General features: G+C 32.7%; 2 protein-coding genes and 1 pseudogene across 3 annotated transcripts; 1 reads left to right on the top strand and 2 right to left on the bottom strand.

The window, feature by feature from the left end:
- Positions 1-8: 8 nt before the first annotated feature.
- Positions 9-11,010, bottom strand: LOC123209564 (protein DGS1, mitochondrial). 2 transcript variants are annotated; one of them, XM_044627663.1, is made up of 14 exons: positions 10,620-11,010; positions 9,896-10,010; positions 9,594-9,797; positions 8,760-8,897; positions 8,485-8,646; positions 8,162-8,356; positions 6,914-7,014; positions 5,557-5,646; positions 4,145-4,217; positions 4,049-4,077; positions 3,820-3,943; positions 1,721-1,837; positions 478-578; positions 9-396 (listed from the first exon to the last, which is right to left on the bottom strand). In XM_044627663.1, exons 1-14 carry the CDS (start codon positions 10,844-10,846, stop codon positions 276-278), a joined length of 1,797 nt encoding a protein of 598 aa, XP_044483598.1. In that variant the 5' UTR covers positions 10,847-11,010; the 3' UTR covers positions 9-275. The 2 variants fall into 2 exon arrangements, with proteins under 2 accessions (XP_044483598.1, XP_044483600.1); XM_044627665.1 differs by having other exon boundaries at positions 9,896-10,034; positions 10,620-10,753.
- Positions 11,011-14,317: 3,307 nt separating this feature from the next.
- On the top strand, positions 14,318-16,721 carry LOC123209246 (G2/mitotic-specific cyclin S13-7). Its single transcript, XM_044627131.1, has 8 exons — positions 14,318-14,575; positions 14,814-14,911; positions 14,997-15,242; positions 15,332-15,457; positions 15,531-15,779; positions 15,868-16,029; positions 16,117-16,298; positions 16,375-16,721. The coding sequence occupies exons 1-8, from the start codon at positions 14,527-14,529 to the stop codon at positions 16,517-16,519; spliced, it is 1,257 nt and encodes a 418-aa protein (XP_044483066.1). The 5' UTR covers positions 14,318-14,526; the 3' UTR covers positions 16,520-16,721.
- Positions 16,722-16,840: 119 nt separating this feature from the next.
- LOC123208610 lies at positions 16,841-24,082 on the bottom strand (annotated as a pseudogene).
- Positions 24,083-26,353: the final 2,271 nt, after the last annotated feature.

The raw sequence follows: 26,353 nt of genomic DNA, 5'->3' as shown, positions 1-26,353 counted from the left end.
TTTTACAATTAAACCAAAGTTAACAACCCTTTATTTCTGCAACCTGTATCACCTTGGTTTTTACAATGGGAAATACCAATTTCGTAAAGAAAAAAAATATAGGAAAATGCCGGCTTTTTTTTTTAAAAAAAAAAAAAAAACCAGTTGTGTTGGGAGCTAGGGGATGGCAAAGAAAAGAGGATACCAAAGCCTATGAAAACCAAAACATGATATGATCCTTACAAAATTGTATTTTACAGTGGCTTTTAGCAGAGGTTACAAAGACAAAGTAGCAGCTATTGCCTCGTCGGTGACGGAAGCAAGCAGTCGTACATCCGCACCATGCGTGATGTTATTCTGAGCTTATATTCAGTCTGAAGGCTCGGCTTCGCCAAATTGATTATATCCTGTTTCAAACTGTTCAATGCATTCTGGTCAGTTCACATTCAAATTCACTTCAGCAGAAAGAGCAAGTATAGGTCAGTGACTTAAACTTACCATTGCCATTCACCAGTCGCTGTCGCATGCCCCTCAACAGCATGAAACAGGCAATCCAGACTGTATAACACCAATCCTAACATACTTTGTGCATCTTTTTCCTGTAAAATGCAGTTGTGATGAATGTTCAGTCACATGGTTATTCAAAACTATGCACAAGTTAACCATAAATTAAACTTCTTTAAACTAGTTACACCCAATTATGTTTTTCAGTCAGATGTATTTCTTCTTCATTTCAATAACACAATTATGACACAGTTGCAACTTTCATTAAAAAAGCATTCATATTAATCCTCTCTAACCCTTTGCATTGCCAAAAATTCCTTTGGTAATCTTATCTCCTAAATGCACCAGTACGGTTTCATGTGCTACAAAATTTCTCAACCCTAAGCTGCTCAGGCATATAATTTCTTAATGACTTTAGAAGCAGCACTTATGCATTTCTTGGATGTAGATAATAAAACTCTCCAGACTAATTTGAGTTTGTCATGATAGTAGCATAAACACAAGATGCACTAAGTTTTGAGTCCATGAACCACCTCAAATGGAATCTTCTTTTACTGAACTTTTGCCACAACGTGATTAAAAAGAATACCTTGAACCCAAAATCTAAGAGACAATGGATGATGGCACACCATGTAGTCTTACAAACTTCTTTGAAAATGAATTGATAAGAAAAAAAAAAAAATTCTGTCAAGCAAAATAGAATCTTGCAGGGCAATACTTAACATGAAACTATTGCTGTCACTATATAACTCTTTCTATTGGTAACTTTAAACGTTACAAAAGAAACTTATCATTACCAAAATAATTAATAAATAGACAAGGGAAAAAATTATTTACACATAATAAAAAATTCTAGTAAATCAGAAGTTCATTTAATTTTGTTCTCTTTTAATACCCAGAATCAGAAGTTATCATTCCCATCATCAAATTTGTCCAAAAAACAAATTTAAGGATCAATAAATTTCTCATAGTTTGTGCATCAACTTAGTTTGACCTCTATTTTCTACAGGTTACACATAAGCACACAAGGCAAGGATCAACAAATGATTGAATGATAGAGCAACGAGAAAGATTTCGTGTTTTTTTTTTTTCCTTTATGCAACAAATGTTTCAATACAGGTTTCCACACAAAAAGATAGATTAACTCTGGTTGGTAGTCATTCCTATCATAAAATATGTTCACATAAAGCTGCTGAGGGAGAAAAAAGACTACAAAGAAATATATTCAATTTCTTACCAGCCCTTGGTCAACATAAATTTGGTACTGCATAATTCTTTTCTCAACCTCAACAATAATTAATCTCCTTTGGCGCCGAGCAACTCTTCCCCTTCCTTCTGCCCTAGAACCCTGATTCTGTAGAAGCAGAAAAATCAGATAAATGGCCAAAGCAGCAGCCAAAAGGAAATAATTTTGAAACATGACAAGTTGCAAAGTTAGACATTCACTTGTACTGCCAGTGTACTCCACGGAAAGTGTCAAAATACCTTTACTTTAAAATCTACTGGTAATATTAATAAAGAACTAGTTAGAATGGTCCAGGAAACATTGCCACCAGAAATGAGATGAATGATTCAGTTTTTACAATTAAATTACCAAAAAGAACATCAGAAATATTTCTATGCAGGAGACAACTTCAGAAAATTCCAAATAAAAATTCTTCAAGGGCTATCTAAAAATTTTCTAATATGGGCTACAATAAGGTTTCCTCACCTAATGCGACCAAGATGTAGAGAAAACTGAGCATGACAAATAGCCCAAATCACGCTTACTGATTTTTAGATTCAATTATTCTTAAACAGCCCACTTAACATTATAATGATTCCAAACACAGACAGTTATCACGGCCTTAAGAGCATGAGGAATCATTATATGCTATAATCATTCAGCTAACATATAACCAGATAGAGCTAGAGTGGAGTAACCACAGTAGAGAACTTTGAACCTAATCAAAATCTGCCTACAGGTGGCTTAAGAATAGAAGAAGCATCCTATATGACCAATAATTGGATTATCATCCAAGAAAATCACATATGACCAATAATTGGATTATCATCCAAGAAAATCACTAAGTGTAATGACTGACAGCAACACAATTTTATGAAAACCCTCTCTCATTCAAAGTATACTTTGTGATTTGAAGGGCATTTCCCTTCTCAATTCTCAACCAGAAGCAATAAGTGCAATGCATAGACTTCATTGAAATAAACCATCCAAAAAAAGACAAAAATGAAAATGGAAGAAGAATTAGCTATTCTACCCTGACTACTTCGATACTTTATTCTGCTTTTTACAGCTATGATAATAGTATCATCCCATTGACAATGTATCATGGTCCAGGAAAAGATGGTGGATTACACTAACATTTCAATTTGAAAAGAGCTTAAGAATTATGATTAAGTGGGCATACATTTTCATAAAAACTATTGTCTGATACCTATTGATATCAACAAACAAGTCAACACAGGTTGAAATATGATCAAGAAAGTATTCATCCCATAGCCAACTCCAATAGATAGGAAAGCAATTAAGTCACAATAGGTAGATGATGTGACTCATACTAAAGTCACATGGTGCACATGGAAAGGAATCGTGATTCCACCTACTGACTAAATAAGCAAAGGCATCAACCAAAGTAAGACTAGATTAGCAGAAATTACTCAAAGCAAGATGTCTATTTTACCCATTTACTGCCACAAAAATGCACTTTCATTCTGAAACAGTGGGTTTCTTGGTTTTGTATAAAATTTGTCACACTTTTTCATTAAACAATGGAGGAATTTTGTTAGGCCCCAATTATGGCAACATATCACAAACAACAAAGAAGGATAAAGTTATGAAAGTTTACAAAAGAAGGCAAGAAGAGAAGTTATGATAGAAGATAGTTGCTGAATAAGGCAGGAGATGGTTTCTATGGCTGATGTGATAGCGGGTCGAAAAGGTAGAAACTACTGGAATAAAATTTTAGGATTCAATAATAAATGTGGGTATATATTTAAGCAAGCGAAGAATAAGAGAATGACATCCAGTTGTTGATTAAGTTCTTTGTAAGCAGAGACGCTTTGCAAGCATTGTTAATAATCAGACGTAGCACTTGATTAACGAAATAAGTGGCTGCAACTATCTTTCTTTCAATAACAGTGTTTGTTCTTTACAATTTGTTTGAGAGGTTTGAGTGCTTATCAGATATATACAAACAATCTAGGATTTAAAACTAGTAAGAATACAGTACAAACTAGGAAGTGAAATAGAAAAAAGAAATCAGAACTATTTTAAAATAAAAAGATATTCAATCAACCATATTGACTTTCCAACACATTATTGTTAAGAATTCTTACCTGCTTAAACCATGCACGGATCAACATGAGCACGACAAATGAAAGAAAGAATGCAGGTAAGGCAGCTAGAATAGCAAAGTTGATTTCATTTGCCCTCAAAATCTGCTCCAGTTCAAGCATCGCCCTGTACAAGAAAACTTATCTTTAGGTATTGAATAGATCAATCAGAAACAAAAATACCAATATAATTCTATTATCTAGACAAGGATAAAATGTTAATTGAACTCACGTCTCAATATCCAGTTTCAGTTTCTGAACCTGCAAAGTACCAATTGTTACATAACTGAACCTTAAGAAGCAACAAAATTTTATGCATATGTACTACCTGGATGAGCAAACCACGAGCAAGCTCTCCACTTAGGAGATTCTGAATAGGATTTATAAGCTCCTTCTCATACCTTCATTCAAATAATTTATTATCAACAGTAATCCAGGCAAGAAGCAAGAAGATTATTTCAATCAACAATGTAGCGAAGAAATAGAATTTTTAGATTCAGATACGTATGCATAATAAACATTGAATAAACTTGGTACAAAATCAGATTTGGATGGTTCAATTCTATTATCAAGCATAATCCTAGCTGAGTAACAAAATAGTAATGAAAGTTGGGCTAAGTAACAATGCATTGGCTGAATTGTTAAAAGTAAATGAGAAGCTCAAGCAAACATAATTAAAGACACAACTCTAAGCTGGCATAAGAAATTGAAAAATTAAAAACATTCTTCATTATGTTCTTACACCCCCCATATGGCTCAGATCACCTTATGGAGAAAAATCCCATATGTTATACAATCAGATGCAATTGTCATACTTAGAATTGAAAATGTCAAGAAAATCAAATCTATCAAAACTAGTGGTTGGTCATCTTCTGTACAGTGTCTATGCATACCGATAGACATCATTGGGCACTGGACTATCTTTATTAATAGCCATTACATACTTAAGAAGGGAGACTAAGCAAAGGATATGATGCAAAGGCATAATCTTCCAACTTCATTCATTTGGGAAATAAGAAAGTAAAGCAATCAAAGTGTTGCAACATATCCATGTTGTGGAGGTGAATTTTTGGGATTTCATCCTCTATGCTTTCCCAATCATCCTCTTTGACCTACTGCATTAGTTTTTAATAACACCTTTAGTTTTGAGAGTGGAGATATGGCTAGATTCGAGCTCGAGTTTGTTGAGCTCCCTTTAAAGTTGTTCAAGCTTGGCTCGCTTGAAGGAAGCTTAGTTTTGAGCTCAATTCGGTATTATAGTCAAACAAAAAATAATTAAAATAATATTGTTTTAATGCGTATTAGTCAAAACAATATTGTTTTAGTTGATTCGTATTGAATTTTTCTAAGCTCCCTTAGAGAGCTGAACACTTCTTAAGCTCAAACTTGAGCTCGAAAATATTTAACTCTCAAGCTTGAGCTCAAATTTGTTTGAGTCAAGCTTATTTTCCCTAGTTCGTTTTTGAGCTTAAACAAGCTTAGCTAAAATCCCGGCCTAAGTGGAGGTATTTACTTTTCTCTTTCCAATGCTTCTAATGAACTATAACATAAGAGTTGAAAAAAAATATTGGTGATCCTACGTTAATTCTTAACACAGAAATTAAAAGGAGAGGAAGATGGACATGAGTCTAAATATGTTAACTACAATAAAACTTTATACATATGCTACAAGTGTCCTCATGCACATCATCATTTTTAATACTTTCATATTTAACAACCAATTAGCAATAGAAAATCCACCTGGCCATGACTATTTCTAGCATTTCCTGGTCTGACGCATTCTCAGGGAATTTTTGGCCTTTTGTCTGCTCACTAAATGCCAATAACATCCTGCATAAAAAGATGATAAATACAAGGTTAGATGGAAGTCAAAGCCAACAAAGATCAAGTATTTTGATGTCAAACACTAATCTAACATTAATTGACCAATGCATATCTATGCTCCATAATTAGGAATGCCTGAAAAACATACATATGGAAGTCCTTACAGGGGAAGACCAAGCATATTGCACTATTGTAGAACTAAGGGCATCACTAAATATGACTAATTGTCTAATGACTCTCATGGTCACCATGACTGAAACAAAGAAAAGGACAACTTATAGGAAGTTAAAGTTCCAAAATAATATAACATTATAGTAACTATCATGATAAAATTCCTTTTATACGCATGCAATATTTGATTAGGTAATTCTCTTGCCAAGGCTGCACAGATATAGGCGTGTGGTTTATTTAACTAGAGATGAAAAGGGCAAATGGTAGACCAAAGAAAGATTTGTTCAAGCAGTTTCCAGGAAATACCTCATATAGAGCAATATGGACGTGGATTCACCACATAGTTAAGGATTGAGACTTAGATGAGTTGATTCAGTTACTTTCCTACTACATTTCCAATAAAAACAACCAAATATATTGCATCAAATGATTGTTTCACATCACTTTTTTTCATAAGTTAATATACTGAAACAAATTATAATCATCTAGTAGTAGCAATATGTACACAAACATTGAATACAAACAATGACATATTATCATGTGATTATGTGTTATCTTATCTCTAATGCAAAATAATCCAATCACATGATGACATGTTATTATTTGTGCATAAGATTGCAAATTCAGATCACAGCTTATTTTTAATAAAATTAATATAACTTCTTAAGTTAACATATTGGAAGGATCCTCATTCATTTTTGATAATTAGTGAGAAATTGAAAATCATCAATAGGTCAATGAGCATCAACTTTGCAAATACTCCTCTGTTAAAAAGGAAGATCCAGGAAATTTGTTTAGCTTGGAAAGATCAACTTTGCAAGATCAAGGATGTTGGTGAGATGAGGTACTTTGGACTGTAACAAAAGCCAAAATTGGAGGCCAGCTTTGAATAAGGAGTCCAATGAGGATAAACTTAGCATTCAGCATTCCTGTACCCTAAGAAAGTTTTCATTGCCTGGACAGCTTTCTGAAGAAAGATTCAGTGTATGATTTCATAATAGGGATACATCTCTCACAATGAAGTAAAATCATAATATGTATCATTGGAATTTATTACCCAACATTAGACCAAGAAAAAGGAAAATAGAAGGCAGACTTTGACCTGTGCAAAGAATTTGAAGTCAACTGCACTTCTTCAATATCCATCATACCTTTGTGCCTCTTCCTGAATGTCTCAAAAAGTTCGTCTCTGATAGACAGAAGCTGGTGATGACTTGAGTTAGAATAGAAATCAAATCATTCACATTAAAAGAAGCTTAACATTATGTACTGAGAAACAAATTGAAGAGAAAAGGATGAAGAACAAGAGAAGATCTGTCCACATCATATAACTATCCCTAGTTCTGATTTTACTTATTTATTTCAGTTAGTTTCTATTTCATTACTTGCTTCTTATAGACATGTGAAAAAGAAAAGTTGGTGTAAGAAAAGCAACTGAAAAGAAAAGGATAAACAAGCTGTCCACCGACAAAAAGGAAAATTTTTTACAGCATAACAATTGAAAAAGTACCTTTAAAAAAACAGGATAGACAAAAGAGTCATATTGACAACAAAAAACAGTATGGGTATTTAAAGGTTCGAACTAATGGCTCCAATCAGTGATCATTGAAAACTAGGCTTCCCTTCTTTCAGCACAACTTTTTAGTTTTACAAGAAACAAAGACCAATTTTGCGTGTTGAAATTATAAAAAGATAAACAAGCTGTCCACCAACAAAAAGGAAAATTAAATACAGCATAACAATTCAAAAATACCTTTAACAAAGACAGGACAGACCAAAGAGTCATATTGACAACAAAAACAGTATGGGGATTTAAATGTTAACACTAATGGCTCCAACCAGTGATCTATGAAATCTGGACTTTCCTTCTTATCCTAATAGTACAAAGGTCGAAGACAGGGAATTCAGCGTTGGGAGGATATCCAGCATGGGGATATACCAGCAATGATTTGTTTCCAAACCTTTGGACTTCTGCTCGTTGACATGGAGCAGTGACATAGTTGACAGGAGCTATCAAACCTTCCATCCCTCGAAGGTGCAACTTTGTGAAAAGAAATGAAGTCATAGGATGAGTTATTTTTGAAACTGTGATTAGGTTGATAGTCTGTGGAGTGGATTATAAAGCTAACCAGAGGTTGTTTGAGCTCTGCCTCAATCTGCTTATCATAATTTTAGCACTGATTTGAAGGATTTGAAAGATTAAGGACTAAAATTATATGATGATTAGCAATGAAAGCAATACTATGAGCCATTTGGTATGATTAAAAGAGAGAGAGGAGAAGAGAGTGGATTTCTTAAGAAAAAGATGAAGATATTGAAATTTGGTGGGAAGAATAATATAAGAACATACCGGTTGCTCCACATGGTCATTAAAGAAGCTACGAGTTGAGTACTTTGCTTCGTGAAACCAATTCTCAAGATCAGGACTACCCATCAAACTACTATGCTTTAGTAGCCAAATAGAACAAACTGATAGGCCAATGGCTCCACATGTGTAGCGAATCCAATGTAGGGTTATTTTGCTTGGTTTTTGGTGTTTGGCAACCTACAATATGAGAAAGCAAGCAGGCAACATAAGTCTAAAAATAAATTAACAAGTTACAACTGTAACCCAATCAGTAAGATATTCACTAAGAATTAGTCCATGAAGCAGAAAATGCTAGATTCCCATACCACATGAGATAAGTATTCATCTAGTTTGTGTAGATTTTGGTAAATCAAGTTTGTAGAATCTCTAATTTCACAATCTGTCCACTGAGACTCTTCTTGATTAACTTCAGGCAGTTTCTCAAATAGTAAAGGAAATGCATAAGTCCCATCAACAGAAGATTTGATCTGCATAGCCATTGCACAAGTAAATATGGGTCTGAAATATCATCTCCCTCAAACAAAAGAAGTGACTTTTATTATTGAAAAATAAAGTATTGCCCATGTCTTCTTATTGTTACCTGGCGCATTGCATGTATATGGCCAATTGATGCTTCCAACTGCGAGAAGAAACCATTAACAGTGACCAGTAAAGAAGGCAATGACTTTTCTGGTTCTTTCACTAACTCCTCCCCACGTTTTTCAACTTCCATGTAAACCTATATGAGAATTAGGAATTTTATCCATGATCTATATAAGAAATGGTTTTAAAAAACATGAGAAATACAATTACCATGTAATACTATCACGTAAGAAGTAGGGAATAAAAGTGCATCTATATAAGATAAATCTAATGTAAGATAATGTTTTGATAAATAAGCAAGAAAAGAGTATAACAAGCGACAAAAGGAAACTCACAAAAACAAATAAGAAATGAAATGAGAACTACACCCAACAAAGCACATGCTGGAATAAATGTACAAAATTAAAACTGTTAAACTTAAACAACCAAAAACAACTTTTCAATCTATTAGAATAAGAACAGTGAATATCATTAAAGTGTTTTGGCAACCTAAACCAAAACGATGTTGCAAATCAAACTTTATCCCATAAAACCTCCATCGTATCTTCAATTCTTTCAAAAGATTCTTCTATTCTTTCATTCTAGATGTACCCAAAAAAAGTCCATGCATGCCACATTCTTCAAATGATAAGAAAATAACGAAAATTTTCAGATACGGCTTTCTGCAGACTACTCTAAGAATCTCAAAAAACCACATTAGAACTCACAATTTTGAATACAAGAAATAATTTTAATAATCTCATGGAAAAATGCTAAGAAATGGTCAATGGTAAGAAAAAAGTACAACATGAGTGAATATAAAAAACTAAACCAGGAACAAGTTGAGGCAAACCTGTGCCAAAAATGTGGCAAGGGAACATCTTAAGGTAGTTAAGACAACTATCCTCTCAAAAATATGAGCAGATGCATATTGGCATAGTTGTTCAATGGCAGATCGCTCAGATAAACAATCTTTCAACAACTGCGCTGTCCCATTAAGAAAGGCCTGTGGCCCTCTTTCAAATATCATAAAGTATACTGTTTGTGAATTAGATCCCTAAATTAAGAGGAAAAAATTACAGAATTAGGAAATAACAAAGTGCATAATAGCATTACTGCCAAGAGATAAAAGAAAACAGCGTTACTAATTCTAACCTCAGCTCTAGATTGCCAAAATTGCAAATTCTTCTGGATATTATGCAAATTTAAGAACATGTGTTCCACTATATCCTCCAATACCTCAAATGCCCTCGATGCCTCAGTTATAACCCTATATGCGCATCATCAAAATACCCTTTTAAAGCCATAGAATAAGGCAAATGAGTGAAGTAAAATTGTGAACCAAACAATGAATACCAAGCCTTAAAGTACATTTTAAAATAGTGGGAGAGATTTCTTCAAAACTATAAACAAAAACTACCGTTAAATGTTGCCCAGGCTAACCAAGGCACCGGCCTACATCTACGCTAAAAACAACAGCTTTTGAGCCAGTCAGGGACGGAACCACTATGGGTTGAGTCGGGGCTGGAAAATTCAGTTAATCCCTTTGCATCGTGTATGTGTGGTAAAAAGTCCCCTTCTATAAAAGTAGTCCACTACTTTTTCCATGCTTTGGTTTTGTTTTCCTCAACCTCCAATATTTTAAGCTTCGATTTTTTTTTATTGAATATGGAGTACATCAAGAAAAATACCAATCCGTTATGGAATTTCAAAATTATTTTTTCTCTTTTTACTACAAGCTTCATCTATTCAAGTATAGTATCAAAATTGAAACGCATTTAAGCGAGGATTGTAACCGAATTAAAATTTTGGAGTAAAAAAAAAAGAAACTTTTCTGATTCAAGAAAACGAAGAAAAAGAAATGGGGAGTAGAACATACACAGAGGAGTCGGAGGAGTAAGAAGGCAATGGAAGAGGGAGGGTAGGCTGGCGTTTGCGTGATGTTTGGCGATATAGAATCGACATTTTTCCGAGAAAATTGGAGGGTGAAAAGGGAAAGAAAGTGGTGAGTCGGTTCCAGAGGTAATTGGAGTAGAACGAGATTAGGGTTTTGAAGGCATTCGATTTGGTGTCTGCTTCGACTTGAGATTCGGACTGAGGTTCCATCTTTCAAAGTTTCGATTAATGAAATTATCAGTTGAAATCAAAAAGCGTCTTGTAGTTCTCGGATTCGTCTCCTTCCAACTGCAAATAAAGTTTCAGGAATTTGAATGTAAGATCTAACTACGTCAAAGACCCTCTCAGTTCCTTGTCCGAAATAAATTGAAAATAATATATAAATTTGACATGTATTTAATTTGGCTGGTTATGGAGCCACCACTTGCTAAGTAGCTAATATTATGCATCAATTTTTTAAAGGTTATGTTAATAATGTTTTAGTAAATAAATATGCATAGTTATCACTCCAACAAATTTGTCGTATGTCACCCCTGAATCATAGTTTAAGTGACAAAATAGAAAATTTGATGTATAAGAAAATATGAGTTTAAATGTTTTTGATGATATATTAAGATCAAACTCTTAACTTGTCTAGTTTAATAGTTATAGGGTTAGTCACTATACTCAAAATTTATCTTATAATGTGTAATTAGTTTGGTCTCAAATATAATGATTCGATTTGAATGAGGTTATTCGTTATAAAAAAAAAGTCTATGTGACCTCAAAGGTTAACAAAATTTGTAAAGCGTTAGAATTTTTAAGGAGAAAGTTTAAATTCTAGTATTTATGAAATTTTAATTTATCTAATTCAGTGGTTACAGATTCGATCACTATACTTTGGGTTTATTTGTCTAACCAATATGGACAAGGTCTGTGATCACAAAAAAATATATATATATTTGTCTTATATCAATTATTTGATTATTCTTGAGTTCATGTGTAGAATAAATTCAATGATACATGCCTAGTTTTATCTCCTATACTATATTATCTCCTTATTTGATTAATACAAAATGCATTATCTTCATATAATTATTACCTATATCATTTATATTGATTAAACAAATAAATTTGAAACATAATAATTAAATTTATAATTATTATATTAAAAAAATAAGAGTTTTACAAGTATTGTAAAAATTTAATCTCAAATTTTTAAAAAAAAATTTAATATTTCATAAATTTTGTTAAAGGAAAAAAAAAAGTGATGACCTTGAATATTGATTAAACTCATTTACAACCCCCTCAAGTATAAATGACTTTATTCAGATCCTCCAGCTAGTAAATACTAAATATCTCTCTTTGACTGGGTACAACAAGGGATGCCTTGGGAAGAAAGGTAGCTTCCTAGCTATTTACTAAATAGGCCAAAGGATTATCTCGCACCCAAGGCATAGTAAAATCTCAAACTTCCACTTCCTAATTTTTTTAAACTTAAATATCTATTTATAGTTAATTTTTTATTAAAAATTTCAATTAAAGTTATAAATAAAATCATCATTTGTCAAAAAATTAAAGTTTTATTATATTTTTCTCTTTCATATTTAAAAACTTATATTTTCCTCTAATGAAAAGTTTAAAAAATGACAGAAAGCCCTCTAAGGTTGGTTCCTTTTTCTCTGATGTCAATTTCTCTTTTTTAAGCTGTCGGTCAGCCTCTTTTCCTTTTTTATCTCTCCCCTAATTGAATCTTATGAGATTTTTGTCATTTTTTAAACTTTTAATTAGAAAAAATATAAAATTTTAAATATAAAAGAGAAAAATAGAATAAAATTTTAATTTTTTTTTTTGTAAATGATAATTTTATCTAATTTTAATTAAAAAAATTTTAAAAAATTTGATTATAAATAAATATTTAAATTTTTAAAAATAAAAAAATAAAAATTTAAGATATCACTGTATATCTTCGGTGAGAAATAGTCTTTTGGCCTTACTGAAAATGTCAATGTCTTTATCTTTGGTCAAGCATTTCCCCCGTGCGTTAGTTAGGTGGAGCTTGAGCAGCAAGTACCCAATCTATAATAGTAATTGTCATTTAAATGTTTCTGATTAAATTCTCCATTTAATCTTTGATGTGATGTGATGTGAAAATTCATATAATCATCCAAGACAGCATCATTCATGTATTAATAAATGCCACAGTTGGTCAAGTATTTATTTGGACGATTGTATTGCAATCTTTAAGAGTATTTTAATTTATATAATGATTATTTTAATTTGATTTAATTCATATATCTTAGATTGACCTTTTTTACTTAATGTAATTCAAATCTTTCAAGAAATTTTATATAGATAACTCATAACTATGTTCATTGGATGCATGTGAAGCCCCTTTAAGACTGTTAAATTAATTAAATATTTTAATGTGATTATATTTATCATAATTGAATATGTTTTATTATTGAATATGTTTTATTGAAATCTAAGCAAGGTTTTAAGGAAAAACTTCAACGGTATATATACTAGGTATTTAGGTGATCATGTAAATCCAATATTTGAGTTCGACAATTAGTATTTTCGAACTTGTCTAAGTCAGTTATAAGTTTAACATCTAGAAGCGTTAAACATACAATATCTTTGCGATTTTAGGAGGTGGTATTTGCTCATTGTCATTTCGAACTTAAGGGTTATCAATATGGGTCATCTTGTTTGTTGAAATCAATTATGACATTAATGTGTGGTAGTATTAAGTGAATAGTATCTTTTTTATGAAAGTTGTACTTTATACATCAAGAGATGGTATTCGTTGTATACCATTCTTGCCTTCAAACTTAACATTCCTTGATGATATGATCAAATGATCTTAGGAGAGTGAAATCGTGACTATAGTTATATTCTTCAAACACTTTGTCACTTATGGCTCTTTTGATATTTCTTCCATGAGTCATTTGGAAAAAGTCTTTTATGACGGAAGATTGATGAGAAAGAGTGTTTTGTTGAATTATAGAGGAGAACTATTCTCAAATTTTTCTTCTAAAACCAAATTGTTAATACAAAAATTTATATAACAATATATGAAATATCAAACCTCGCAAAAGGAGATAATAATGTTAACTGAAATAAGTGATATAAATTTGTGTCCATTATATAGGGTGATGAGTGAAAGTAACGGTGGAGAGTGATTAAATTTATTTGAGTGAATAATAAAAAAATGATATTTTTAATGTGATTTGATCCAGTATTTGAAAGTTTACGTTTACAATTATGTTATTTATATTTTATTAAAAAATATCGGTCCGAGTTATATAAGTACGATATATTATGTTCCTAATACAATAAGATATTTAGAGATTTTATTCCTATACTAATTCTATGATAATAAGATAAGATATGGTTACATTACATGTAACAAATTCAAGAATTAACCATGCTTATCATGAGGACAACATTGTAATTACAAAAAATTATTAAAAAAACATCTTTTGCAAAATGCCACAAGTTCTAAGACATTAATGGGCTAACCCAGGTGCCAACACGACCGAAGAAAGCCCGTACCCCTAACGGCTAGAAAATTCCAAACCATAAAGCGAGACGATAACCGTTAGATTGTTAGCAAATCCAACGGTAAATATTTGACCAGAAAAATTAGACCGTTGGGGCTTGCGCCCCTTCAAAAAGGGGACGAATGAACACAGCTCTTCTTCTCCAATTCATAGCAGAACGGACACAAACAAGAAATTGAGAAAGAATTTGTGGAAAAGAAAAAAACTTTGAAAGAAACAGAGAGAGTGGCGACCTTAAACGCAGAAGGAGAAGGAGAGACGCGAGGTAGTCGTCTCCAAAACTTCATTTCATCTTTGTTCGCAAGCATTGGAGGTGTCTTTGCCCCATTTCAAGAAGAACCAGACATGGACATCGCTTCAAAAGTTGTTCTTCCTCAACAACATCAGCTTAAAGGTATACCCTTTTTCGCTGAATCTTTTACCAAGTTGCATTCAATCTTTTTTGGTTTTTGGTTTTCGCAACTGGGTTTTCTGAGAAATGTTTATTTGGGATTTATTTATACTGTTCTTTATTTGATCTTGCAAGCATTTGGTTGGATCTTCTTTAATTAGTTTTCTGGGCCATTTTGTTGTTCATTTTTTCCTTCTGAAAGAAAGAAATTTGAAAATTGAATTTATTGGAAATCATTTAGGGGAAGTGAAGCAGAAGAATGCATTAGCAGATGGAAGGAGCAGGAGAGTTCTTCAAGATATTGGAAATTTATTAACTGAACGAGCCCCAGAAGGAAAGGTAGCCACCCCATAAATTATCTTCCTCTTTGTCAGTTTTGTTAAATCATAATTTTATACTCATAATTGCTACTTTTAATTGGCAGAAACAAGCGAGTGAAGTTGATGTTGCACTTGCAGCTAATGGGGTTGCGTTAAAGAGAGGCGTCGCAGGAAAGGCGGTGCCAGATCAAAGGAAGGCGATTGACAAGCCAAAACCTGAGACGAAGGCAGTGATTAGCTATGATGAAAGTGACCAGGAGACTAAACATGTTAGTAGAAACCTATCAAGAGAAGGGTCTTCAAGAAAGGATGGAAAGGCCTTTTCGTCGGTCCTGACAGCTCGAAGCAAGGTGATTTTCAATAGCTAATGGTGATTCTAATTTCTCTTTGTTAATTTTGCTTTGTTTTCTTGCTTGGCTGAATATGATCTATACTGCAGGCTGCTTGTGGAATTACCGATAAGCCAAAGGATCCGATCTCGGACATTGATGCTGCTGATATTGATAATGAATTGGCAGTGGTTGAATATGTTGACGATATTTACAAATTCTACAAACTCACAGAAGTAGTGATCACTTAATCTCTCTTTCTTTCTCTGTAAATCTGCGCCAGACAGTAATAGGAACATCTTGATGCAGGATGAAGGTCGAGTACACGACTACATGGATGCACAGCCAGAAATTAATGAGAAAATGAGATCAATATTGGTGGATTGGTTGACAGAAGTTCATAGAAAATTCCAGCTAATGCCAGAAACCCTCTATCTTACCTTAAACATTGTCGATCGATTCCTTTCGAGGGAGGTTGTGCCAAGGAGGGAACTTCAGCTAGTTGGCATCAGCTCAATGCTCATTGCCTGCAAGTATGAAGAGATATGGGCACCTGAGGTAGTATATACATATCATACCCTTTATTGAGTTTTTCTACATTTTCTACTTTCGTTCTGTTTGACATTCATATATGTAAAATTTTCAGGTTAATGACTTCGTTTGCATATCGGACAATGCCTATGTTAGAGAACAAGTCCTGGTTATGGAAAAAGCAATCTTGAGGAAATTGGAATGGCATTTAACTGTTCCTACGCTGTATGTTTTCCTGGTTCGATATATCAAGGCTTCTGTTCCATCAGATAAGGAGGTGAAATGAAGGAATTCACATTATTTTGCTCTTCCATGTTTAGTCTGATGACAACCCAGATTAGCTTACCTTTGATTAATAATGCAGATGGAGAACATGGCGTTTTTCCTAGCTGAACTTGGGTTGGTGCAATATCCTACCATCATTTTGTATCCTCCATCATTAATTGCTGCATCAGCTGTTTATGCTGCACGATGCACCCTTGAGAAGAGCCCTCCCTGGAGTGAAAGTCTCAAGCACTACACTGGCTATTCCGAGGGTCAACTAAGGTAAACTATTTTCCTGCCTTTTTCTTGTGCATCGCTTCTTTCCTGTATGTTTTTATAGAGTTGAGTTAATTTGCAGGGATTGTGCCCAAACGCTAGTGATATATCAATGTTTAGCAGCAAAAAGTAAACTAAAGGCAGTGTATCGGAAATTCTCAAATCCAGATCGTTGTGCTGTAGCTCTTGTTGCGCCAGCCAAAAGCCTAATGCCAGATTCCTCGTAAAGAAGTTTGTGTAGACACATTTTGGAGATACCTCGTCACTTTGATTCTTTTATTGGATTACTAGTCTGGCGTGATCATTTGCTTTGCTTTTTGTGTATCACTACGATGTGTGATTACAAAATACCTCTTTTGTGTAATCTATCTAAAGTGTTTTCGGTTATTTTTAAAACCCAAAAACTCGTAAATGAAAGAACTTTGTGCATGGCCATGGGTCGACAAAATACTATAATATCGACCCACAATTGGGCGATTTCGAGATTCACCTTTCATGTATGAAATACATAAATATCATCTATAATCATCAATCATAAAATATCGATCTTTCAACAGTTGTAGAATAAAATACAGCAGCAAATAATTCTCCACATGTCGTTGGGAATATGTACACTTGAACAGAAAGGCAAACAAAAAACAATGCCCTGATGCTATGGCAAAAAATACTATAATATCGACCCACAATTGGGCGATTTCGAGATTCACCTTTCCATGTATGAAATACACAATATTATCCATATTCATCAATCATAAAATATGGAACTTTCAACAGTTGTAGAATAAAATACAGCAGCAATAATTCTCCACATGTCGTTGGGAATATGTGCACTTGAACAAAAAGGCAAACAAAAAACAATGCCTTAATGCTATGGCAAAAAAGAATAAACAGGAGCCAGCCGCAAACACAATCATACAAACGGGAATCCTGGTAATACATACATGGATGCTCAACAATATAATTACAATTAGCGAAACAGAATGTGATGGAAGGTCGGCTAATTTCCTAAAGGTCATCTAACCCAACAAGCATGATATATATTTTTTTTTTGGAGAAATTAATGGCAACAAGCATGATATGCATTAGCATTGGAGACAAAAGACATCTCAGTTGACTTAAATAGAAAACAACTCAAAATAAAGATGAAAATAAAAATACAAGAACAGACTGAAAAATCAATATATTTTTCACTTTGAGGTAAAAATATGTTGAGCGAGATTGCCAAATGTAAAAATATATTGAGCGATATTGTAGACCTTGCAGTCAGCAAACCTCCTGGCAAGGATAAGCCGCATTCCTTTCTCTCTCTCAGATTCAAATGCTAAAACAAAAGAAAGCCCTTTGTTTGCTTGCCAAAATAATGCACCTCTAACTCCACATAACTGAAGTATGGGAAGGTAACGTCAGCAGCAAGAGACATGATTTACACACATGGGCACCAAATACCAGGACCAGGTAAAATATCAACATGAGAATAGTTAAAAGTTCTCAAACATAATTGAAGTATGCGAAGGTCATGAAATGTGAGAGAAAAAAGAAAATTAAATTCAGGAAGATCTTAATCTCTTTCTAGTTCATATCTCCAGAAGGAAATGATTAAAAAAAAAAGAGAACAGAAAAAAAATGTTGATTCAATCTTGGCCCAAGATATTGGTTTCTCTTATTTCAAACGTGAAAATCATTCTTTAAAATAAAATAAAGCTATAATACCAGCATTGAAGTGGAATGGTACACTTTAGCAATAGTTGTCTTTCCTTTACAAAGTTTCATCCTCATCTTTCCCACATGTAGTACATGAATGGATTCTGATGGATTATCAGCACCATTCATTTGGGTAACTACTACCTGTAAAAGATTGAAAGAAGAATATATATATAACACTATAGGTTAATGGAGATCATAAATATCAATACCTACAGGTACTAACATTAACACCAGATTTCCCCATGCAAAACATGTCCTATGTCTGGAAAAAGATGAAACTTTTCATGCATTATGTTAGTAAGAGAAAATTTCCAAATGACTTACAAATAATATGTGTTAGTATGGAAAATATAATATATGACCAGTGTTTTACTGTTTACGACCAGCAAAACAAGCCACAATGCAGAAAGTGGTATTCTTCAGTGTCTAAACTTTGGGATTTTGATTGAGGCCTTGGTTTTAAACATACCAGCTAATATAGCTCAAGAATAATAAGATAACCAACATCAATTCATCCTAAACATGACCCATCATCAAGTTGGTCACTAGAAAGGAAAAATGTAATATCACCAGAGTCACCGCCAAATGGTGGACAGTCTGCTATAACAGAAGAGTCCCAAATGCAAATACAGAATTTACATCCCCACATTAAACTTTAGTTATAGCCACAGAAAGGTGAAATTTTGAATATATGGAGTAACATACATTGAATTCAACATCACACTTCCTCACAAGTGCCTCCATGTAACTTCCCAAACCAGCAGCTGTATGAAAACAATAAATCAGCTGATGCTTAATTAATTCATACATTAGTATGGAGTAAAATTTGTATGGAGCTATGATAATTGGAACTTTAAAAATGTAAGAACAAGTGTGAATACAAACCAAGCAAAGCCTAAACACCCCTTGGTTCGAGTTCAAATAGAATGAAAAATAGGACAACTTGAGTTTGTCGAGCCAAAATTAAAAGTAACTCGAGTTTGGTTGGATCCCTAAGTTCGAAATTCGAAATTCAGCTTGAGTTCATAACTTGAATGCGTGATTCAAATTTGTAGCTTGAGTTTGGAGCTCATTGACAAAACGACATCGTTTGACCCAATAATAGACAAACAATGTCATTTTAACAATTGTTTGACATGATTCGAATCTAGTCACGAGCCAAAATCGAACCCAATTAGGACATCACCCCGCTCAAGAGTCAGACCGAGTCAAACTCTCTTTAGCACGAGTTTAGCTTGGTTTAAAAACAAACCAACTCTCCCGATTCGAGTTCAACTTAAACAAATTCGAACCAAATTGAGTTCGCTTTCAAGATTGAACTGGCTTGATTCGGGTCCAGCCCAATGTAAAAAAAGCAAGAACCTGCTTCTTTTGCTTCAGTTGCATGGAGATTCTTAATTAAACTAGAATTTGAGACATGATATTAATTTAATTTTTCAGAGGCGCAATGTATGCATTTATTTGATTTTGTTCTGCCCAGAATGTGGAAGTCTGTCCACACAATTTAAATGACTGATAGGTACCACACCAAGTTAGGTTTTTGAGGGCTAGGGCTTTAGCTTCCTTGAAATATTTAGACTTTAATTGCCAGGAGCCATTTTTTCATTTTGACAGATTTTAAGCTATTCTCTAACAGCAGTCCACCTTCCCTTTCCTTATTTTCTCTAGTCCCGTTGATTTCTTGCTATACTTTTCCGATATCTTTTGGCAGAAAATCATCTTCTTTCCTGTTCTTACCCATATCTATTGCTATCTCCACTTGATCATTACAAAGTGTGACCAACCTTCAACAAGCTCCAACATTATATCTTCTTCATTAACATCAGAATTCTACTATCACTACCATAAATTTTTCCAGCTGATTATATCAAATTCCTCATCAAAATCAACCTTTTACTCAAACCAGCAACCTGACCTGCAAACGCTTGCTGATTTAACCAATTTTTAAATGTTAATTAATAGCATTATTCTAATGTCATGTCCCATAAGTTTCTCAGTTATCAAGGTTGTAGGGCCAAAAACTAGGCCCATTGTTAGAGTTCAGCAACAGGTAGAAAAGATCAAGGGACTCCCAGCTATCAAAACGAAATATTACTTCTATGTCACTTCCCTTAAAATTATATTTCAAAGTTTAGTTTCTCTGTGAGATAATTATATGGTTGAGAGGTTAAAATATGATTGCAAACTTCACTGGTTATTATTTTTTTAGTTTTTTCCCATATATTTCTCAAATTTCACATCTAGGATCAACTGAAACCTTATAGTTGTATTACCTGCTTCCCTGCAGCATGACACATGTGTTCCTGCTTCTGAAGAGCTTCTTCTACCCTCGGGACTGCTGCTCTGGCATTCTCAATTTCAGCACGAGCAAAGGCCCTTTCCTCATCCACAAGTTTCTTAGCATCTTCTGAAGCCTACAATTTGATCGTTTCTCATTTATTAGACAAAAGAACATATATATGTGTTCAAGATAATTAACAATGACAAATAAGTTCACAAGTACCAGCAGTCATGAGAAAAATGCAATGTAGAAGTCATGAACTTGTGTAAGGCAACTATAATGAAATCTAGTTTGCATTTCCATTCCCACTTGTGGGTACTCGATAATGAGACCAAAGAAGCAAAAAAGAAATGTAAGAAGGTGCATTTATATGAATGTTAGGGCACGGCAAAGCTTTACTATCCCCAGAAGGGTTTTTTCTTCTTTTTAAATCAACAAAATTCAGTATAAGATTCAACCAACAGAAGAACAAAAGCCAAAGCCCTAAAAGAAGTTTTAAAAAATAGTGCCTCCACACCTTAATGTTGGTTCTTATTATTTGAATGTATTACATAATGTCAGTCTATTTTCAAAAATCAATTATAATAAAAAATACATATAAAATAATATATATACATGTGTGATGCATTAATTATATGCCTCCTTAAAATTATCAGTTTTTTTCCCACTATAACAGCCAGTATGAGACAGGGAGGGCATAAGAAGGCTATTCCATAATAGCTTTCACTTGTAAACCTCCTTTCAACCAATACAAATACTAACTTTTCTTGTAAAAAACAGTTAATTAATGAAAACAGGATTACATAAGTGGATCAGCTATCCACTAAAGGGGCCAGATCAGCAATTGATAAGAGGGTCAGAAATTATAGAAAATGTCCTTTACTTTCTTTATACAACGTGTACAGATTTTGTTAACTGAAGCATAGCCATACAGTGCTCCATAATCTTGATTAACCAAAGACCCCATTTTAGTTCAGATGAACAAAAATAAAGAATCGTCCAGAGATTGTTCTCAAACTGAGGCCCAGAGAAACTTGTATATAAGGCATTGTCCCACAACTATATCCAATTTACAAAAAAGAAAAATCATAATTGTGAAGGAGTAGCAATTCTGCAAGAAGTTGATTCAGAAGTTAATGTTGCAAAAGAGTTTGTGTAATTACTAAGGAGCTTGTGCGTAGGAATTAACAGAGTCCTGCTCTGTTAAGGAGTGTGTGAACAGTGGAATAGCTTAAGATAACAGAGCTAAACAGAGTCAGTTGATTAAATGAAACAGTGAGTTTTGTCAATGCTCACCGTTTCACTTAATCAATTCAAAAGTCGAAGAAGAAAAGTTTTGAAGACAGTTCACTGTTCATCTTCTTCATCGAGTTCTTTCACTATTTTTCTCTTCTTCATACTCATCAATGTAACAATCCAATGGTTCATTTCTACCAGAATAAATGGTTCAGATTAATTTTGATGAGGATTGTCAGGTATGATGTTGTAATTGTATAAATGCAGTGTACTTGATTTAGGTTTTGGCTGGTTGAATAGAAATTCAGATTTTACTCACAAAAATTGCTGTTCTTTGTCGAGATTTTTCTATAATAGACACCAAATGCATATTTCCAATAGAAGTTCAAAATACCTGTTTAAGAAAATTTGCCAGCTTTTTCTCTTCTGCTTTTTCTTGAATTAACTCCTGTTTCCCTTTGAGCCAACTGAACTGTTAAAGCTTCTACCTAAAGGAAATGAACAAAAATTACTTCAAATTTATGAGCCACAGATCTAGACAAATTGAGCCAGAAAAAATTTTCAAAGGAGAAGAGATATAACAGTGCAGTAAATTAACAATTTCAACAATTTGATGACTGGATATGGAATTTCAGTGAATCCTGTTCAAAGACACCATACCCAAACACATTCAAACATCATCAGACAATAAGAAAAATAAAATACATGAGCTCCACAATCCATTATACCATAAACAATGAATTACAAATCTTGTTGTAATTCATTAATGTCAAGATTAGATAATAATGGTAATAATTAAATAATTTGGAGTATTTGTTCTGTTTAGAGGTTCCTAACAATTTGAAAGGCAGGAATCTTATCAAAATAACAATGCCTAGGCAACATTCATCCCGCAGTTATATCTGTTTTTGTTGGTTGTCACACATGAGCGACACCATTTTACGAGCAAGAGTATCTCCTTTGATATCAAGACCTTGTTGAATTGACCCATTTTGCAAAAAGATATGAGGCTTTAACTCTAAATATCAAACCAATAAAGGAATTCTTTAGATAGGGATTCCAATATTCCTATATAGCATTCTCATTTCAACTATGCAGATCTTGCACATTTTTAATTTGGTCTTCCTTGGTCAGATGTTGAATAGTATAGACTCCTTGTGTAGACCTCGGAACCCTTGTTGGATAGGGAGTGAAAACACTGCAACATCCCGAGTCATATTTTCAATATCTAATAATGTGAAAAATGGTTCAATAATTTCTAAAGCATCATAGCTCTTTCTACAATTGAGTAATGCCATTTGATCACAGATGAGATGTATCTGTGGATCACAAATGATAAGCCTAGAACCATCTATTTTTAACTTCTCAGCATATCCTATGTTCTTGCAAGCAATGTCAAACACAAGACCTTGTTTCCTTCCATTCAAACTTTAAAGATACTCCTCCAAACTGGCAACACAATCTCCGTAAGTCTCATAGTTACTATTCTTAGATACACTAAAAACGATAAAAAGGGGAAACCTAATATACATTAAGGCAGGTTATAGCTTACCACCAGGGGCCATCATTGTTCATATCTTTAGATTCAAAAATCAATAAATTCTGATGGCAAGGTAATATATTGGACTAAGTAAAATTGTATTAACACCCAAGAGTCTCCTAAATGTTGCTGTATTCATTAATTGCCTGAAATAGAAAAAATTTCACATGTAAAAGATAAGTGTATATCATATTCACTTGTAAGCTAGCAGTTGGGGACAAGAAGGAAGAAAATATGTAGACAAATATATTCAAAAATGACATTTTTTAGCACCCAATACATTTTGGAATTGATACTTCATTGATTTTCCAGTTATAATACAATAAAATAACCAAACAGTTTACCATGTGGCATTAATGCATTAAATGGACAAGTTCAATAAATAAGAAAATTATACTAGACTGGCTATAGCAATAGCTTCCTCCACATCATCTTTGTCTCTACCTGACACACGTCCTTTCAAGGATTCCAGTGCATCTTTCAGCTTCTTTAAAAGCACATGTTTCTCCAAAGATGCTGCCTCGTCTGGCCTGCATTCCATAAATTACTAACTGATAACTCAATTACACATTCCATCCATTCTTTTTTGAATCTCCACAACCTTACAGCTTCAAAACTTAAAGGCAACGTAAGGAAAGTATCAGTACATATGATAAACATACGATGGAGAACTCCAAACTATTGCAATACTGCATCAATGCTCCCAATAGAAGGATTCCCACAATTGAAAAAAAAAAAGTAACAGCCCATAAAAAATTTGCAGATTGGTTTTTGCAAAATGAAATGAGAGAATGAAATTTGGCAGTCTACATGCAGTTTGCATTTCACAAGAAAAGATTATGGTCAGATTTGCCAGCAAGGTCACGAACTGGAGAGCACTTTCGTATCATCTTTGCCATCAACAATCTGATTATTAGCTCCAACTTTGACATTGGGAAAACGACTTGAAGCTAAAGCAACGTCGGATGACACAGCTAGGGTTGCCTCTTTTTGCACTGTGTAACCAAAATCACGGCTCAGTCTCGTCATTTTCGCTAACCAACTGCCCTCTGTTCGGTTCTGCTCTTCAACAAAAGGTAATCAAACTGACACAAACAAACCATTTATTTAATCACAACAAAAATATGAGTTTAAACCTAAAATGTAAAAAAAGGTGGGCCGACATTTTGCCAAACTAAGCAATCAATTTTAACAAACTACTCCCTGTTTGGTTGACGAGAAAATATAAGAAACGTTATTAAAACATAACAAACAAAAATATTAAAAAACATATAAAAATTTTGCAGAAACCAAGATATCCAAAAACTCAAAGCATATTAAGTATTTGTCCTCTCTTTCTCTTGAAGTTTCGTAGAAACCAAACAGGAATACTTGAATCTAACGTCAGTAATAACAGAAACAAGAGTCCCACAAGAAGTGAAAGTGAGTAAAAGAAACACACACTTGGAGAATGAGCATGGACTAGTAACTCATAAATTAATTTACTTGATCAATGTATTTTTTTTTTTTTTATTTCATCCATTTTTTTATAGAATTTATTCCATAAATTTGAAGTGTATTTTAAAATGAAAATGATAGAATTAGCGGAAATAATATTGTTTCATTAGAGAAACATTAGGAGGTCAGATGATATTGTACACATTCATGGGTTAATGGTTGTTTTCATAAACATGAGTGATATTTGGCCAAAAGACTTATCCCTGGGCATTTGGTTTGAATAATGTTTTATTATCAAAATAGAAAGATTATCTTAAAAATAGATTACTTAGAAGATTACTAGATATAAATAATTACTATGTTTAATAAAATTTGATAAGTATAAATAATTATTGTGTTTGATTAAAGGTAATAAAAGATTACTAGTAAATTATTTTACTTAAATGCTCTTGAATATAATTATTTTTAAATATTTTTTATATTATTTGTCATATTAATTAAAAATAAATTTATTTTTATCTTAAAAAACTAATAAATTTTAATAAAATTATAATAAAATCAAGATTATCTTGGTAATCTTTAAATACCTAAGGTAAATATGGTAATCAGATTATCACTTATATTATCTATCATATCAGTATTGGTAATAGAAAATTACTGTAATATTTTATTACTAACAAACTAAATAAGAGGATAAAAAATATATTACTAAAGTAATCTATCTTAACTGGAATCAAACGGCCCCTTAAGGTTTTATTTGGATTCTACCAATATTTTGTTTTTATTTGTTGGGGGGAGGGGGGAGAGATTAGCTACTGTTTGTCAAAAAATCATCAGAAAAGTTTAAAATTCTAAAAGAAAAAATAATTTTTTAAAATTTAATATTGAGAAATATTATCAATTTTTTAAATTAAAAAAATAATATAAAATTTTATATTTTTTAATATTATTAATTTTAATCAATAATTTTAATAAAAATTAAATGATAAATGAGTATTGAAATTTTTAAAATTTTGCAAGTGTGAGTTTGGAAATAAACTAAATCTTCAAGTGGAAAAAAGTCTTTTTGAGTTTTGGTCTCAATATTTTACGTACACGAAAAGTTGATTGATTTTTTGCTGTCTGAGAGCAAAGGAGATATCTATAACATTTGCGGTGAAAACACAAAAAGGAGGAATATTTGTGGTTAATTGGTTAATTTTCAAAAAAAAAAGTTTTTGTTAAATAACTTATTAATGAAATTATATATTATTATTGTTGGATTGATGGATATGTTAAATTTTGTTAATTTTTTATTTAATATGAAATGAAATTAATAAGGATAAGTGGTATGTTTGAGGCATAGAGAAGAAAATAATAAAAATCCTTATAAACCTAATTTTTGAGGGATTAATTTAATTACTTAGCAAATATCCCTAAATTAATCATAAACGAAGTCATAATCAGTTAAGTATAAAAGCCAAAAAAATTAATAATAAGAGGTCTATTAAAACTGTAAATTATAAAAACGTTGATTGTTTTATTATTCTTTCTCCACATGTGAAGTAACGCATTTATATTTTTGTGACTAGTACTCTTAAATCAAAAACTTTATCTTTTACGATCAATACCATTGATGTTCAACAGTCATATAATGATGTAATAGATATCAATAGTTTACAAAGACTTAAATATGAAAAAGGTAAACACCAATCAAGATGTTGATGAGAAGGAGATAACAAATATGCACGATGTCAATATATGGTCAATTGTAGAGGATTACGTACATGGAAATTATAAAAAAATTTGATTTTGGGTGCCTTTGACCATGATGACAAAATGGATGGTATTCTCGTTAAGGAACATGTGTTTGAAAAGAAAATC

Source organism: Mangifera indica, chromosome 2 (genome assembly GCF_011075055.1).
Source record: "Mangifera indica cultivar Alphonso chromosome 2, CATAS_Mindica_2.1, whole genome shotgun sequence".
Classification (NCBI taxonomy): domain Eukaryota; kingdom Viridiplantae; phylum Streptophyta; class Magnoliopsida; order Sapindales; family Anacardiaceae; genus Mangifera; species Mangifera indica.
This window is presented reverse-complemented; position numbering and strand designations above follow the sequence as displayed.

Coding starts and splice junctions, on each gene's coding strand:
- LOC123209246 (XM_044627131.1), top strand. CDS start 14,527: ATGGACATCGCTTCAAAAGTTGTTCTTCCTCAACAACATCAGCTTAAA. Junction 15,243..15,331: donor TCCTGACAGCTCGAAGCAAG/GTGATTTTCAAT, acceptor TCTATACTGCAG/GCTGCTTGTGGAATTACCGA. Junction 15,458..15,530: donor AATTCTACAAACTCACAGAA/GTAGTGATCACT, acceptor ATCTTGATGCAG/GATGAAGGTCGAGTACACGA.
- LOC123209564 (XM_044627663.1), bottom strand. CDS start 10,846: ATGGAACCTCAGTCCGAATCTCAAGTCGAAGCAGACACCAAATCGAAT. Junction 8,647..8,759: donor ATATACATGCAATGCGCCAG/GTAACAATAAGA, acceptor ATGGCTATGCAG/ATCAAATCTTCTGTTGATGG. Junction 8,357..8,484: donor ATGAATACTTATCTCATGTG/GTATGGGAATCT, acceptor CTCATATTGTAG/GTTGCCAAACACCAAAAACC.